The following is a 15,716-nucleotide window of genomic DNA, read 5'->3' as shown; positions in this document are numbered from 1 at the left end:
ATTAACGTTTTTTATATAAAAAAAATTATTACAAAATTTAAAACAATATAAAAATTTAATTAAAAATAATTATAAAATTTAATTATAAATTTAATAAAATTATAGAAACTTATAAAACAATTTAATTTTTTATATTCAACCACAATAATGATAGAGAATATATTCATTCATTATTACAAATAATTTGCAGATTACGTTTTAAGGAAGGATTTTTTTATTTTTAACGATGATTATCAGTAATAATATAATTGTGGATTATTCATCATCATGCCATTGCAGGATTCAAAACAATTCAAAATTCATGCTGTGCTGCTGGAGTTAACAATGGATCACGTTGTCCAAGTGCGTGTCATGATCCATCCCATTATATTTCTTGGGATGGTATACACTTGACAGAGGCAGCATATAACTTGATTGCTAAAAGGATTATCAAATGGACCTTCCGTTTATTTTAAACTAATTGGTATTTTATGTGCTTTAATGATGAGTTAGTATCGAATAATAACAGTGTCGCTTGTTGAACAATATTTTTCTTTTTTCGCAATAACTACTATGGTTGAAATATTTATGTCAATTCTTCATTATGAATTATTGTAATTCAACCGTTATATTAATAAAACATTACATTGCCGGCAAATATTATTGCCAATAATTGATCAGTAATATTTTATATCTATATTTATAAAAAATTTATATATATAAATTAATATAATTTATTTGTTAAAAATAAGTTAATATTTATACTAATTAAATACTAACTAAAATTGTTAAAAACTACTAAATTCAAATTTTTTGTTAATAAAATACATATTTTATTTAGTAAATTAGAAGCAATGTACTAGTGCCCTTTTTTTCCGATAATTATTAAGGACCTTCGACCCAAATAGAGGAGAACAAGTCAACAAGTTCCAGCATTCTATGCTTACAAAAAATCATTTCGTGCTTTAGTTATAAGAATATATACAACTTGAAAATTGTAGCCATATTTAGACTCCCCTCCACACCTTTTGTATAATGATTAGCATGTATGCACGTTGACACGGATATAAAGAATACGATACCACACAAAATAATATTTTAATTATTTTTAATATTTTTTAATTATATAAAATATTTAAAATATTTTTCTGCATTAATAAATGATAATACATTATTTTTAAAATTAATTTTAAAAATATAAGTTAAGAATAAAGTTAGATACGACTGATATGTGATGATATTTAGGTATGTCCCAAGATGTCTAGAGAAGCATTTTGTATTTTTTATTCACTACAAGAAATTACCGGAATAGCGACCGATTGATTTGGTGGTCGTTAAAACCTTGGTCGCTAACTTAAAAATAGCAACCAACTTCGGTCGCTAAATAACGACCACTTTTTTTGTCACTGAGAAAATCAATCGCTGATGTCTTATCTAAAAATCTAAAATCAGTAGCTAAATCAGCCACTGTTACTGATTTCTTAATTATAGATTTTTATTAATTTTACATATACCACTATTAAAACTTATTTTTATGAATAATTATATTTTAACAAAATATAAAAAAATCAGACATAGATCAATTTTTAAATAAATATAAAAAATATTCACAATATCTATATCGAAATATAAAAATTAAAAGAGACAAAATTCACAAATACATCAAATTTATGATCAACAATTCAAATGTACATTGATAGCTTTATAACTATCGGCCCTAAATATATACAAAAAACAAGCAAAGAAAAAAAAATTCATTTACATAGATTGAAAAAAACCCTTAAAAAAATCCAAACATTGAAGGATGTTGATAATGTGGAGAAGCCAATGGTTTAGCCTAGTGATGATTTTTCTGACTTGGATATTACTCCCTCTATGCCTATGGTAGAAGATGGTAGAGTTGAAGCTCAAAATAATTAGCATGATACTAGTGCAGGTGAAGATGGAACAGTTGATTCGATACTTGATGAAGTTGGTGATGATGATCAAGATGAAGAACCAGCTTTAGAAATTCCTGCAAATGCACTTAGAAGGTCTACAAGAGAGAGAAAGCATTCGTCAAGGTATTCTCCACATGAGTTTGTTTTGTTGACTGATGGGAGAGAACCTGAATGCTTTGGAGAGGCTGTTGAAGATGAAAGCAAAACTCAATGGCTTGAAGCTATGCAAGAAGAAATGAAGTCCTTGCTTGAGAATGATACCTATGAGTTGGTGAAGCTACCGAAGGGTATTCAAGTTTTGAAGAACAAATGGGTATTCAGAATCAAGAATGAAGAGCACAATTCTAAGCCTCGGTATAAGGCTAGATTTGTTGTTAGAGGTTTTAGCCAGAGAAAAGGTGTTGATTAGAGGAGATCTTTTCTCCTGTTGTGAGGATGTCATCCATTCGTGCTGCAGCGTCTCTTGATCTGGAGATTGAGAAAATGGATGTGAAGACAGCTTTTTTTCATGGTAATTTAGACAAGGAGATCTACATGGAGCAACCGGAGGGCTTTGTTGTTAAAGGAAAGGAAGATTTTGTGTGCAAGTTTAAGAAGAGTCTTTATGGGTTGAAGCAAGCTCCAAGACCGTGGTACAAGAAGTTTGAATCTGTTATGGGGAAGCATGGTTATCGTAAGACAACTTCAGATCATTGTGTATTTGTGCAAAATTTTTCTGATGATGATTTTATCATTCTTTTGTTTTATGTGGATGATATTTTGATTGTGGGTAAGAATGCTTTGAGGATTAATGAGTTGAAGAAACAGTTGAGCAAGTTCTTTACTATGAAGGACTTGGGTCCTGCCAAATAATTTTGGGCATGACTATTACTCGTTATAGAGATTTCAAGAAGCTTTATTTGTCATAGGAGAAATACATAAAGAAGGTGCTTCAAAGATTTGGCATGAATGATGCCAAATGTGTTGCTAGTTCTTTTGCTCCTCATTTTAAGTTGAGCACCAAGCAGTGTCCAACCACTGATGAGGAGTAACAAGCAATGGATGAAATTCCTTATGCCTCAGCTGTTGGAAGCTTGATGTATGCTATGGTATGTACTAGCACTACAAAAAAATCTGTTTAAAATGGCATTTATATTATGGCGGTTCTAAAAAACTGCCATAATATTTGGATATTATGGCATTGGATCTTAGTGCCATAATTAATTTGTATAAAATGGCAGTTTTAAGAGATTTTGGCGGTTCTAAACCGCCATTATCAGTGCCCATTATTTAAAATAGTCTCAAACTCTGATTCAACCCTAGAATTACATACCAAAACAAAAATGACGCTGCCACTGTGTTAGAAGAAGGACGAAAACGACGTGGTCACTGTGATCTGCTCCGGCGACGATCTACTTCAGCGCCGACGGCGTTCTCCTCTGACCAGAATCTCCTCTCCATCGAGATTCTGTGTTGTGAACCAAAACTCTCTCCTTATCTCCTTTAGTGACGATCTCTCCAGCGATAATCTCCTATGGCGATGTTCTCCTCCGGTGGCGCGTTCTCCTCCTCCATCAAGATTTTCTCCAGATCTGTGAGTTTCTCCTCCTTTTTCGAGCTTCTGCTCTGCTAGCTTCTCCTCATGCATTGACGTGCCTTCTCCTCCTCGATCTATTTCTCAGTTTGCGTTCTAACTTCTCACTTCTAGATCTGTAACTAAATTCACATCCTCTTTTTCTAATTACTTCAATGATTACAGGAATGATGCATAGGACAGATCAATGGCGGCGTGAATTTGATTCACAAACATTTAGTAATAATGCATTGATTGCACTCTATGTGTTTGTTATTTTGCTTCTTAGAAATTACTTCTGTTAGTTTTGTATTTGGCTGTATCTCCCGGTTTAAGACCTGGAGTTTGTTCTTCGTTGCAATTGAGTTTCAAGGATTTCGGGATTTAACTTGAATTCTACTTGTTTAAAACTGGATATGTTATTGGTTGCTTGAATTCTTTCTATGTTTCGATTATTGATAGCAGTTGGTCCTTCTTGGAAGAAGGATCAAACATTGTTAACCCTGTTGGTAGCCAAGGTTGTCCGGATAAATACTTAACTTTCTATTTGTTAGAATATGTCTAGTTAAGTTTTCATTCTCATGCTAAACAAGTATTCATTGATACTTATATTTCATATGATGAGGAACACATAGATTCTTTGTACTACTCAGAACAACATTATTTTGATGATGAGGAACATGATCATGTGTTTCTAGAACAAGGAATAGATTCTGAGAGTGAATGCATATTTCTCATTCTCTGTTCTCACAGCTTCTTGCTATTAACTACCTTCACAGATTCTTCTTCACCTTCACCATGAAGAAGAAGCAGCCGCTTGCATCTCTCTTGCTGCTAAAATAGAAGAAACACAAGTTCCACTTCCTCTTGATTTACAAGTATAATTAATTCTATTAGAAGAGACATCATTTGGGTTAGTTGATGTATTTCCAGTTGAAGACCGCAAACATACTTTGCATGAGGTTATTTTTTTATTATATTTTTAATGATAATATATATGTATATATTTACTTATTTGAACCTGTTCCATCATTGGCTTTTGACACCTATTTGTTGCTGTTTCTGTGTTTTAACTTTTAAGTCTCTAGCAGAGATCAATTTACATTTGATAGAGGCACAAAATACTGGAGGTACTTCTTAACTGTGAATGATATGATGTTAATATTGTTCTTTGATGCTGAAAGGATTTACTATTTGTTATGTGTTTCGTCTGAACAGAATCAGATGGCATTTTATTCCCAAAATCTAGTCTGAGAAATTCTCCTTGTGGCAATGGCACCAATTTCCATACTTCTTTAGTTGCCTTGCTTTGAATGTTTAGAAACTTCCATTCTGATGTTTATTGGGGGCCATTTTTTTAGTGGTACTGTTAATCAACTTTTCATTTGTGCACTCAAGGAATTGTTGGCTGTTGTTAGTTCTTTGCTTTTAAACTCACATTTTTGGTGTGTAATTTGTGTGTATGCATTCTTTTATTTATGGGTTCACTTGGTTCTTATTATCTATGAATCTTGCTTTCCTTATTCCTAGGAGTTTGTTTTCCTTTGGGAAAGGGCATGTAACGTGTGCTTTATATTCCTGAAAATGAAGCTGTTCTCTTGAATTCTAGGGAGAAGGCGCCTTACATGATCTGTGTTGAAGTATTGAGATGTGACATGATAAGGTATTACTTCAATAGTAATCCCCATGAGTTTTAAAGAATATAGCAGTTCATAAAATGAGAAACATATTTCTGATATATTCCCTTCACTACAAAACATTTATCATAGCAATTCCAAGGATACATCCAGTCCTCATAAACTTTCCAAAGGTGGAATTCCCTTAGCAAATGGAGATGCTCTCTTGCCAAAACCACCACCATGGGCTTATCCATTGTGGACAACACAAGAGGTTTATCGTAATAGCAATGATAGGATGTCATTAAATTTTTAATTTGAGAAGACTGGCCAAGTTATCTTATTACAATAATATAATGAGTAACTCGAATCATTAAGTTACTCATGCATGCAGTAGGTAGATTGTTGATATTAATCTGTAATGCGGATCCATGACTTCACTTAGTTAAAGATTATGCGTTGATTATGCATTTCACACTGGTTAGTTCCACTTTGCTTGGGGATATTGCCATTATCGGTTTATTAAGTCTTTGGACATCCCTCTTCCCTTCTGCTAGCTTTTGGTATTAATTTAGACCTACTCAGTTTTGAGATGTATTAGACCCTAATCTATTGTTGTTATTGGGCCACTGTAGATGCCAGCCCTAAGTTTAGAGTTTGTGTGTTGTGTCCATTGCTTGGAGATATGGGCATGATAGCCTTTATAATTGCTTGGGCTTCTCACCCCCCACCAGCTAGCTTCTGGGGTTGTTAGATCTACACAACTCTAAAACAGACCATGACATATAGATGATTTATTTCTTTGTATGATTCCTCCCAATTAAACTAACTTTTAAGCTTAAACTAGAAAGTATCTACAAAAGTTACCACTTAAATGCTATGCAGTCATCAGTTACAGGGTTCGGGCAAAGAATCAAGCAAAATTTATGCCGCAAGAAGTGCCCAAAAATAATTGGCAACGAGTTATTACTTATTAGTAAAGCACTTTTTAATTCTAAAATTTTTGCATGCTTATTTGCAATATTTGGAAAACCAATTCCTAGTTTCCTAATTCCTACAGATTCGGTACAGAACAAATTTGATATATATTAGCCAATTTTTTCTTTAGTAATAGAAAAATGATATGACCTTATTAGATAATAATTTAAAAATAATAATAATAATGAGCAGCAATTTTTTTCAAAAGAAAGCTAGCAGCATTAACAATGAATAAAGGCAATTTTTTTGTCTCTCTTTCAATTAGAAGTACTTTAGAGCAATAGCAATAGCAATCTTTATCTTTTTGGCGTTGAGTGATTATCTTGATCATAAATGTAAGATTTTTTTGCTGCATCTGAGAAAGAAGTGTGAGATAAGGGGATGAAAATTGGTACATAAAGCAGTTTCTGATATTGAATGTCTCGTGTTCTTTCTAACTAAGCCATTAACCCTAAACCTCATTTCTAGACACATACATTAGATTTGCATTTGAAATTTGAAGTCTAGATTTCTTTTTGAGGAATCTTCTATTGACATATTTCATTCACTGACTTCTTCGATTTTTTTCTCTATTATAGGAGTCTGAAAGGGCTGTGAGCAGAAAAGAGGGTTTAGCTCTCGCCAAAGAGTTGGGGTGTTTGCTTCTCAAAATTAGTGCTAAAACTCGAGAAAATGTGGAGCAGTGCTTTGAGGAACTTGCTCTAAAGGTACAATTTTAGATATCTGGTTCAGTGCTGGTTTTCTTTAGGGAACACATAGTTTAAAGCATAAAAAACAAAAAGTTAAGATTGTCCTATTAAGTGGGAGCGGCTATATCATAGGCATTTGTTCTAAATAATTCAATGAACTTATTTGGGTACATAGCATTTACAGCTGTTAATGCAGAAGTACCAAAAAAAGGATTGCTACATAAAAGTGACTTAAAAAAAAATGCTAAGAAACGAATGAAAATTGAAATTGCATGCGTAAGTGGAAGGGAAAGATCAACTGCTATGTAATGCTTTTTTACTGCACAATCCTGACAAATAATAATATTATTATCTTGGTTTATGTTCTTTCTTTTTTCATTGGCTTTACTATTTCTCTTTTATAATTATTTATACTTTCCTCTATTGTAGCATACTTACAGGCTTCCTTTAATTCATGGTAAGTGTGTTTTATACTTTCCATATCGTAATAAAATTATAGTTTCCTCTTCATACCTTTTATCACAGTATTTATTCTGTCTTGCTTAATGCTCCTTTTCAACATTCTTGTTTGTTGACACTCCTTTTCTGCACAACGTAATTTACTAATCAATTCATTGTATTTGATAGTCTACCATGATGTGGTGTTTTACTTTTTTGCTTTTGGCAATTGGCGGATTTCTTTTTTGTAGATGGACGACAGTCCAACCACCGGAAGTGTGAACACCATGACTGCCGAGAAGCAGCATCTAGCAAAATTACTTGTATGGAAAAAAATCACTTGTATGGATCAAATTAGTCATGTTAGTTGTATGGTAAATTATGTCTATAATCCTAATTATTAAACTACCCTTTAGCTTTTCTAATCTGTTCTCATTATGTTCTTCCTATAATATGTCTTAAATCATGTAGCCAAAACAAGAAATTAACGGGGATCTTGATCATGGTAAGAGGATATTGCAGTGCTCTTAACAAAATCCAACCTGATGCCATATCCAAGATATGTTTATTCTATTCTGTTTTTCATGGAATCAGTCATATTCTATGCTCATCTGGTTTCACATTGTTCTTATTGATTATCACGACTAATTGTTGGACTTGAATTGGTTTATTAGGTGGTTGAAGTCCCCAGTGATGTTGATGTTCTTCCTGATGGGAAAGCACTATCTGTGTATCAATACTTTGAAAATATGAGGAACTTTCTTGTTGCTCTTGAGAGATTGGGGCTTCCCACTTTTGAAACTTCTGATTTGGAACAGGTGATTATTATTTTTTTTATTATTATAAAAGAAATGATAAATGAAAGTATTATAAAAGAGATTGGGGCTTCCCATTTTTTTTTATTATTATTACTTAGCTGGTGGAAGAGGCATGAATTCAATTAGCAGCTTGCTAAGTGGTATTTACTAGTTTTCTCACTCTCTGATACTCTAATAACAATTAATATATTCTATACTCCCCGCATCATGCAAATTTTCTCATTGGGTAAGTTTGTGCGTTGCCTCACTTCAATGCCGTGTGTGAGTTATCTTTAAGTAGTTCTTTTGCTTAATGCTTCATTATTTACAGGAAGGAGGCATAGATGTTTGGGAGCATACATATTACTTACAGGTAAAATTTTGGGCTTGGTAGGTAACTAGTGATGGCATGATTGTTGTAATGACATTATTGAAGGCCTGTTTTTCTTTTCAGTGTGATGGTTATGATTTATGAAATGTTGTGTTAGCAGAATATTGTGTGAGAAAATCTGCTTCCTTTCTTAATATATTCTTGATGATTTCATTGATTGAGATGTCTCTTCATTATAAGATGAAACTAAATGAGTAAATGACTCTTTTCTCATAGGAAGCTAGAGTTTTACTAGGAAGCCTTGAATATCAGAAGGATAATTTTGTTTATGTTTTCAAATCATATTTTTGTTGTAGGAATTGAATCAAGAGAGTGAGATTTCATCGCCAAAAGAGTTAGGAAGTAGGTCTTCTGGAGCAAGCAATAGAGCAGCATGAAATATGATGGAGATTTTATGTATTAAGAGTTACATGTTATGACATTTATAGTTGAAAAATTATGTTATGTTTGATACTTTGTATAAGAGTTATTACTTTTGTTTTCTAATACTAAAAAATCATATATTATGTTTAATACTTTGTTTCTGAGTTATATAATATTTTGTTTATAGATTATGATTTCTAATAATAAATATTATTTGTTTAACACGATAAAAATGAGGGTAAAAATTGCATTTTTAAACGATAAAAAAGTGTCACTATTAGGGTTAAAACGGCAGTTCAAAAATGACATTTTAACCAATCAAAAGCCACTTAGTAAGGGTAAAAATGGCAGTTCAAAAATGCCATTTTAACCGGCTAAAATGCCATTCTGAGGGTAATAATGGCGGTTTAAACTGCCATTTTAACCAACCCTTAAACCGCCGTTTGAACCGCCATTTTAACCCAGTAAAAAATCGCCGTTTTAACCTGGAAATAATGGCGATTTGAACCGCCGTTTTAACCCAGCAAAAAATCGTCGTTTTAACCTCAGGAAATTGTGGCGGTTTTTAGAAAACCGCCATAATAACCAAAATGGCGCTCTGAATTATGGCGATTTTCAAAACCGCCGTACTTGGTAATAATGGCGGTTCAAACCGCCGTAATTACCCAAAAAAACTGCTGTTTTTACCCAAATTTTTTGTAGTGTAGACCAGACATTGCTCATACGGTTGGTACTGTGAGTCGTTTTCTCTTTAATCCAGGTAAAGAACATTGGAATTCTGTTAAATGGATTATGAGATATCTCAAACGTACAACTAACTTGAGTTTGAGTTTTGGTGGTGAGAAACCTTTGCTAGTTGACTTTACGGATGCAGACATGGCAGGAGATATTGATTCTCGAAAGTCTACTTTAGATTATTTGGTCAAGTTTGCAGGGGGAGCTATTTCATGGCAGTCAAGGCTACAAAAGTGTGTTGCACTTTCTACCACAGAGACAGAGTTTATTGCAGCAACTGAAGCATGGAAAGAGTTGTTGTGGATGAAGAAGTTTCTTGCAGCATTTGGTTTTAAGCAAGACCGTTATGTGTTGTTGTGTGATAGCCAAAGTGCTATTCATCTTGCCAAGAATTCTACTTTTCATGCAAGATCTAAACATATTGATGTTAGGTATCACTGGATACGGGATATGTTAGATTCCAAGTTGTTGAAACTTGAGAAAGTTCACACTGATGACAATGGTGCTGATACGATGACAAAAGTATTGTCAAGAGAGAAGTTTGAAACATGTTGTTTGATCGCCGGAATGGCGAGAGCCTCTACCTAGTCGAGAAGGGGGAGATTTGTTGGGTTTTTTTTCTCTCATTTGTAAGGTCCAAGCCCAACATTTTGAGGGTGTTTCTTTGCACCCATTATGCCACAACCCTAATCAGATTTTTGGGGTCAATTTGAGAGAAAAGAGAGTAGCCACCAAGTGAGAGAGAAGAGGGAAAAACAGAATTTCTATTTTTATCCAAAGCAGTAAATTTTAAATATCAGTTTCTCATTCGTTCACCGTTGGATCGGCTTAAAATTTGAACTGCATATTTCTTTCATCTTGTTATTCATTCTGGTCGGTGAAGATGTTGATTGAAGGTCTGCAGTGGGAGAAATTGGCTTCAAAAGAGAGAAATTAGGTTTTCCGTTTTTACACAGAGCAGCAATCTTTGAACAGCGATTTCTCATTCTTTCACCATTGGATCAATGTGAAATTTGGACTGTAAATTCTTCACATCTTGTTCTTCATTTTGAATGGTGAAGATTTTAATTGGAGGTCTGCAGAGGAAGAAATTGGCTTCGACAGCAGCTCTATTTTTTTTGGGTATATTTCATCTTCTTACTTCTCATTTGAAAGCTTTGGTGCTTTGATGTTTTGGCTGGTTATATACACATTTTTGTGCTTTGTTTGAGACTCTTTTGTACCTCATTTGATTATAGTGGAGCTATTTCATTGGTCTGGATGACCCGTGGTTTTTACCTCTCATATTGAGAGGGTTTTCCACGTTAAAATCTCTGTATGTTATTGTTATTGCTTTACTTGCTATATTTGCTTGTTATAGTTGCTGCCATATTGTGTTGTGAGTACTTCTATATTGTTCTTGTGTTGGATATTTGTGTTATTTCCGTTGCTAGGCTTAGATTGCTTATTACCACTCTTATTATTTTAAGTCTTCCCGCATGAGATAGTAAGCCTGCTTTCCGTTTACAGTTTCTTTTAGATTTTCTCCACCACCGGTCTCTGAGTTTAGGACCATGATTCCAAATATATTTTCGTTTTTCTCTAAATTAAAGCTCGTATCCTTAGATAAATACCATTAATGTATTCGATCAACCCTATACGAGCTTATTCTAGTTTACATAATTTATTAGAATCCATAAAGTTTTAACATCATTCCAACAATTGTCTAACTAATTTGAATCATGAAATGCGGCACTAAGGTTCACTGTAGTTGGTAAGTTTCCATCATAAGTGCATTTGAAGACATCTGGTGTCTTTACAAGACGAGGTCCAAGTTGCACCTTGCTACTTTTAGGACGAATATCCTGCACACATACACAAACATGAATTCATATTAACATTTTTCTTGTGCTAACAATTAGCTTAATAATTATTTTCTCTTGTTAATGCATTTTTGGACCAAGATGATATAATTAATCCATACAATAATATGGTTTGATACTATACTACTACTGAAAACTTATATTATTTAGGACATCATCAATACTTAATTAAGGCCATAGATGATGTTTTGCAACAGTGAGAGAAAATAAGTGAAGATTAATTTACCTGGTCAAATATAGCTGTTGGAATGGCCAATGTCGCACAAGCATTAGGGGAATCAACAATTCCAGATATTCTTCCTTCACATGGGCAACAAGACAAAAGAATATATGCCTATTGTTCAACACATAGCAAATTAGCAATTCAATTAGCCTGGTTTCCATTTTTTTTTTTTTTTGGGTTAGCTTTCAGTGAAATATAAAAATAAGATTTTCCTAATAACTAGGTTAGTTTTTAATGTTTCCAATACAATAAACTTTGTTACATACACACAAGAAATTAAACATTAAATCAGTCACACAAAATATATATTTAAAATAATTTAATAAATATATGTATCTATCTATATATAAATATATAATAATTTATTTGATAACTGATTTTTTATATTCACATTAATAAACTTCAACTTATATTAATAAATTAAATTTTTCAATATGCTCATTGTATTTAAATTAGATACAGACTTTAACTCTTTTTTCTTGTGGGAAAAAGAAAAATACAGCCACCTATTATATATAGAAAAAACACCATGATGATCCCATCTGTTGTAAAATATCTAATAACCACTTCATTCGACACCCACCCACCGCCCACCCCCTAACTCAAAAATCTGAACTCAGTCCTAATAATCAAACATTTTAATATTAATGTCAATAATCAAACTTTCCACCAGAAATAGTCAAATTTAATTACCATACTTAACCAAAATGTTTTGTGAAGAAAACAATTAAGAGTAAATGACCAAAATTATCTATGAAAGATGATTCATTTTTTAAAATTATTTTTCGAAAATATTTTTTAATTAAATTTATCTTTTAAAAATTTTAAATTAGTCACATAGTTCTTCCATCACTTTTTTTATTGATGTGACATGTTAAGTGATATCACACTTATCACAATACATACTTAGTAATCTTTATTAAGTTTATATAATTAGATAAAATCAACTCCAAATTAAAATGAACCTTTAAAGATTGAAATATCTCAATTTGAGATTGATTTTATCTAATTTAATATATAAATTTATCATGTTAATAACCAATTAGGATTATTTGGTGCATGTTGCGATGTCACTTAATATGTCATATTCGCAAATGCTAATGCCATAAACAATAAAAATGATAGAAGGACTAATATAACCAATTTAAAACTTTTGAAGGACGAATTTAATTAAAAAAAAATTTATTTAAATATCAATTTAGATAACAGATAATTTTTTAAAAACGAATTTCACTATTTACTCAAACAATTAATATTCAAAATGTTCTAATGAAGGTAAACAAGTCATTAATAATCAAGCATTTTAATATATACAATCATACTTTGCAATTAATGTAACAAAACCTTACAATAATTAATCCAAAATATTTGAATAACTAAATAAAACTTGTCAAGTCAAATAATACTTACTGCCTTATACTGGTAATATGTATGTGACTGGTTTCTGGCTCAATTTTAGGGTTCAAATGGTATTTTTGCTCTTTCTAATGTATTTGGATAAAAGGGAACTGAAAATTTATTAGTAATTCCCAGTTTGTATATGCGAATATATTATCGTTAAGGTCAAACCTGTTCCTTGGAGTATCCAAACTTGGATAGGTAGTCAATAGCATTGAGTGTTGCTCGCTTGTAAGCAACACTTGCATCTAGAAAGTGTTGCCTCCCACTTTCATCCACACTAATCCCTTCAAAAACCAACCACTCTGAGAATCTTGGCTCAACAGGGCCTATCTCAAATATTGGATTCACATGAAGTGGAGTGGGCCCCATTGGTGTAAGGTACTCTCTCATTCCACCCCTTATAATTTCGCACCTAACACATAAAAATGCTTGATCATTAATATCAATCATATATATTTTATGATTGAGATTAAAACTACTAAAATACTTGATCCTTTAGTACACTTAAATATTTCCAAATATATATAGAATAAGAAAGACACAAATTAATGATTTCTACATATACTAACTTAAGTTCTAGGAAGCCACTCATCTCTATGGCACCGCAAAATGAGATCTCTCCATCACCCTGTGAGAAATGCATGTCACCGGTGCTGAGATTTGCTCCTTCCACAAAAACTGGAAGGTATATCTTTGAACCTCTACTAAGATTTTTTATGTCACAATTTCCTCCATTTTCTCTTCCCGGTATTGTTCTTGCAGCCTCTTTCGCAATCTTCTCCCATTCAACGGTGCCTTTTGGAATCTACAACAATGACACTTAAACTAAGAAAAATAAAAGCCTTAAAATGACGTAGAATTTGGATTTCATCATCATAGTGCATACCTTCCCAAGGTGACAACCTTTTGTTGATGGTAAGTTTGCCAAGGGTCGTGAGTGTAAAACCTCACATAGTTTAAGAGACTTGACCCCATTTTCTTCAACAAGCCTCTCTCTTTCGTTCCATATATTTAGCAGTTCCATTGATGGTGCAGTTCCAATTATTCCAGGATGTGTTAACCCTGGAAATCGTACTCCTGCTCATTTGTAATATGCAAGTACCAAACCATTTATAAAACACTTATTATTTCCAATTTAAGATTGTATCGTAATGAACATTATGATTTTAATTTTAAAGTACTCTTGGTGTAGTATGGGTTTTAAGAAAAACAACCAATTTAGGTGCCACTGTTTGTGAATGGATTGTTTTATTTCACTTATTTGCTTAAAATATCAGGTACGTACTGAATAATCTATTGACTCATATCACATTTACTATCAGACATGTAGTGTCAATTTAAGTAGGATTGATTCGTCGTTTAATGATGAATAAAATATGAATTAGCAGAGCAGTCTAAATGGGCGGGCAGATTCAAGCCAACTTGTCACGAGGAACGAGTAAAATTGAAATTTTGATTTGTCCTTTTTTTTTTTGGATGAACCAAGAAAACATTTTGATTTGACTCGACTCATCTAAAATGACAAGTTAAATGAGTAGACTTGTTTTTTTTTTATTAAAAAAAGCAATTAAAAAAATACCAAATAATTCTAGCATTTTTTTATTTTAAGCAAATATATAGAAATAAGGAAAGTTTGTCATACTTTTATATATTTTGGGACTAAACAACGAAAAGTCTAAAAATCTAGTTACGAAGTTAGCATTACAATAAGAAGACGGTTTAAATTTTTTAAAGAATAAAATCGGGTAAAACAATTCGACACATATTCTCTTGACTCAAACCTGCTTAACTCACAGGTTATTCGAATAGAGCTAAAATCAATAAATCATCACACTTATAAATGAGTCATGGAGACCAATAAATAAATGAGTCATGAATCGACTCACTCCTTTTACGAGCAAATCAAGTTAATTCGTGAGTCGTGACTCATTTTGACGGCACTATCATTTAATATGATATTACACAATTTTTAAATTAATTTTACAGAATTTTATATCAGATAAATTAGACATAAAAAACATAGAATTATTAAGTTAGTTCCTCAATCTGTAAAATATTAGGTGATTCAATCTTAAAAAATAAATTAATAAATTATTTTCCAATTATATTTTAAAAATGACAAATTGATCTTTAAAATTTTTTAAAATTAATTCCATGAGAAATTACATTGTCGAGAATTTTAAAAGATAGGAAACCAATTTATTTTTACTCTATTACAAACTAATTATCAACATTTTGAAACATTAAATACATATTTTTCATTTTAGATTTTATTAGTGATTACTAAGAGTTTGATTGGTTTTTGTTTTTATTTTAAATATTTTTTATTTTTAGTATTTTTTATTTGTTATTATTTTCATTGATTTCACTTTTTTCTGCAAAATATTTACAAAAAGAGTAAATGATCAAAATAGTACTCGAAAGTTCATGTTATTGACAAAAATAACTCTAAAAGAAGATAAAAAAAGATGATAATGACAAATAAATTTTTGAAATATTTAAAAAAACGACAAAAAGAACTAGATATTAAATATATATTTTAAAAAAGACTTTAAAGGTAAGATTTTGATATAATTTGTTGCAAGCATTATTAGAAAAATAAGATCTTTACCTCTTTAAAATTTAGTGATTTTATGTCAAATAAGTATTTTAAAAAAAATTTTATTGTGAAAGACAAATTTGTTTTGAAAAATAAAAATAAAATTTTAGAGATCAAATTTTGTCTCAAATTTTTTTGATACACATTCTAAAT

The 15,716-nt window shown here is 31.7% G+C and overlaps 1 protein-coding gene and 1 long non-coding RNA gene across 4 annotated transcripts in view; one reads left to right on the top strand and one right to left on the bottom strand.

Moving 5' to 3' along the window:
- LOC107617313 lies at positions 4,483–8,929 on the top strand. Of its 3 annotated transcripts, XR_002359711.1 has the most exons (4): positions 4,555–4,601; positions 5,081–5,134; positions 6,644–6,772; positions 8,677–8,929. It is a non-coding gene; the product is annotated as an uncharacterized LOC107617313 (long non-coding RNA). The 3 variants fall into 3 exon arrangements; XR_002359712.1 differs by lacking the exon at positions 5,081–5,134 and having other exon boundaries at positions 4,483–4,601; XR_001614902.2 differs by lacking the exon at positions 4,555–4,601 and having other exon boundaries at positions 4,982–5,134.
- The window catches only part of LOC107627605 (formamidase), a 7,026-nt gene continuing 2,336 nt past the window's right edge, over positions 11,027–15,716 (bottom strand). Inside the window, exons 3-7 of the mRNA XM_016330436.2 lie at positions 13,851–14,041; positions 13,534–13,769; positions 13,133–13,376; positions 11,567–11,674; positions 11,027–11,322 (exon numbers count right to left, since the gene is read on the bottom strand). Coding sequence (XP_016185922.1) covers positions 11,188–11,322; positions 11,567–11,674; positions 13,133–13,376; positions 13,534–13,769; positions 13,851–14,041 — 914 coding nt within the window. The 3' untranslated portion in view covers positions 11,027–11,187. The remainder of the gene's footprint in view (positions 11,323–11,566; positions 11,675–13,132; positions 13,377–13,533; positions 13,770–13,850; positions 14,042–15,716) is intronic.

This window comes from Arachis ipaensis, chromosome B01, assembly GCF_000816755.2.
Source record: "Arachis ipaensis cultivar K30076 chromosome B01, Araip1.1, whole genome shotgun sequence".
Taxonomy (NCBI): domain Eukaryota; kingdom Viridiplantae; phylum Streptophyta; class Magnoliopsida; order Fabales; family Fabaceae; genus Arachis; species Arachis ipaensis.
Note: the sequence above shows the minus strand (reverse complement) of the source record. Positions and strands in the feature narration are given on the sequence as shown.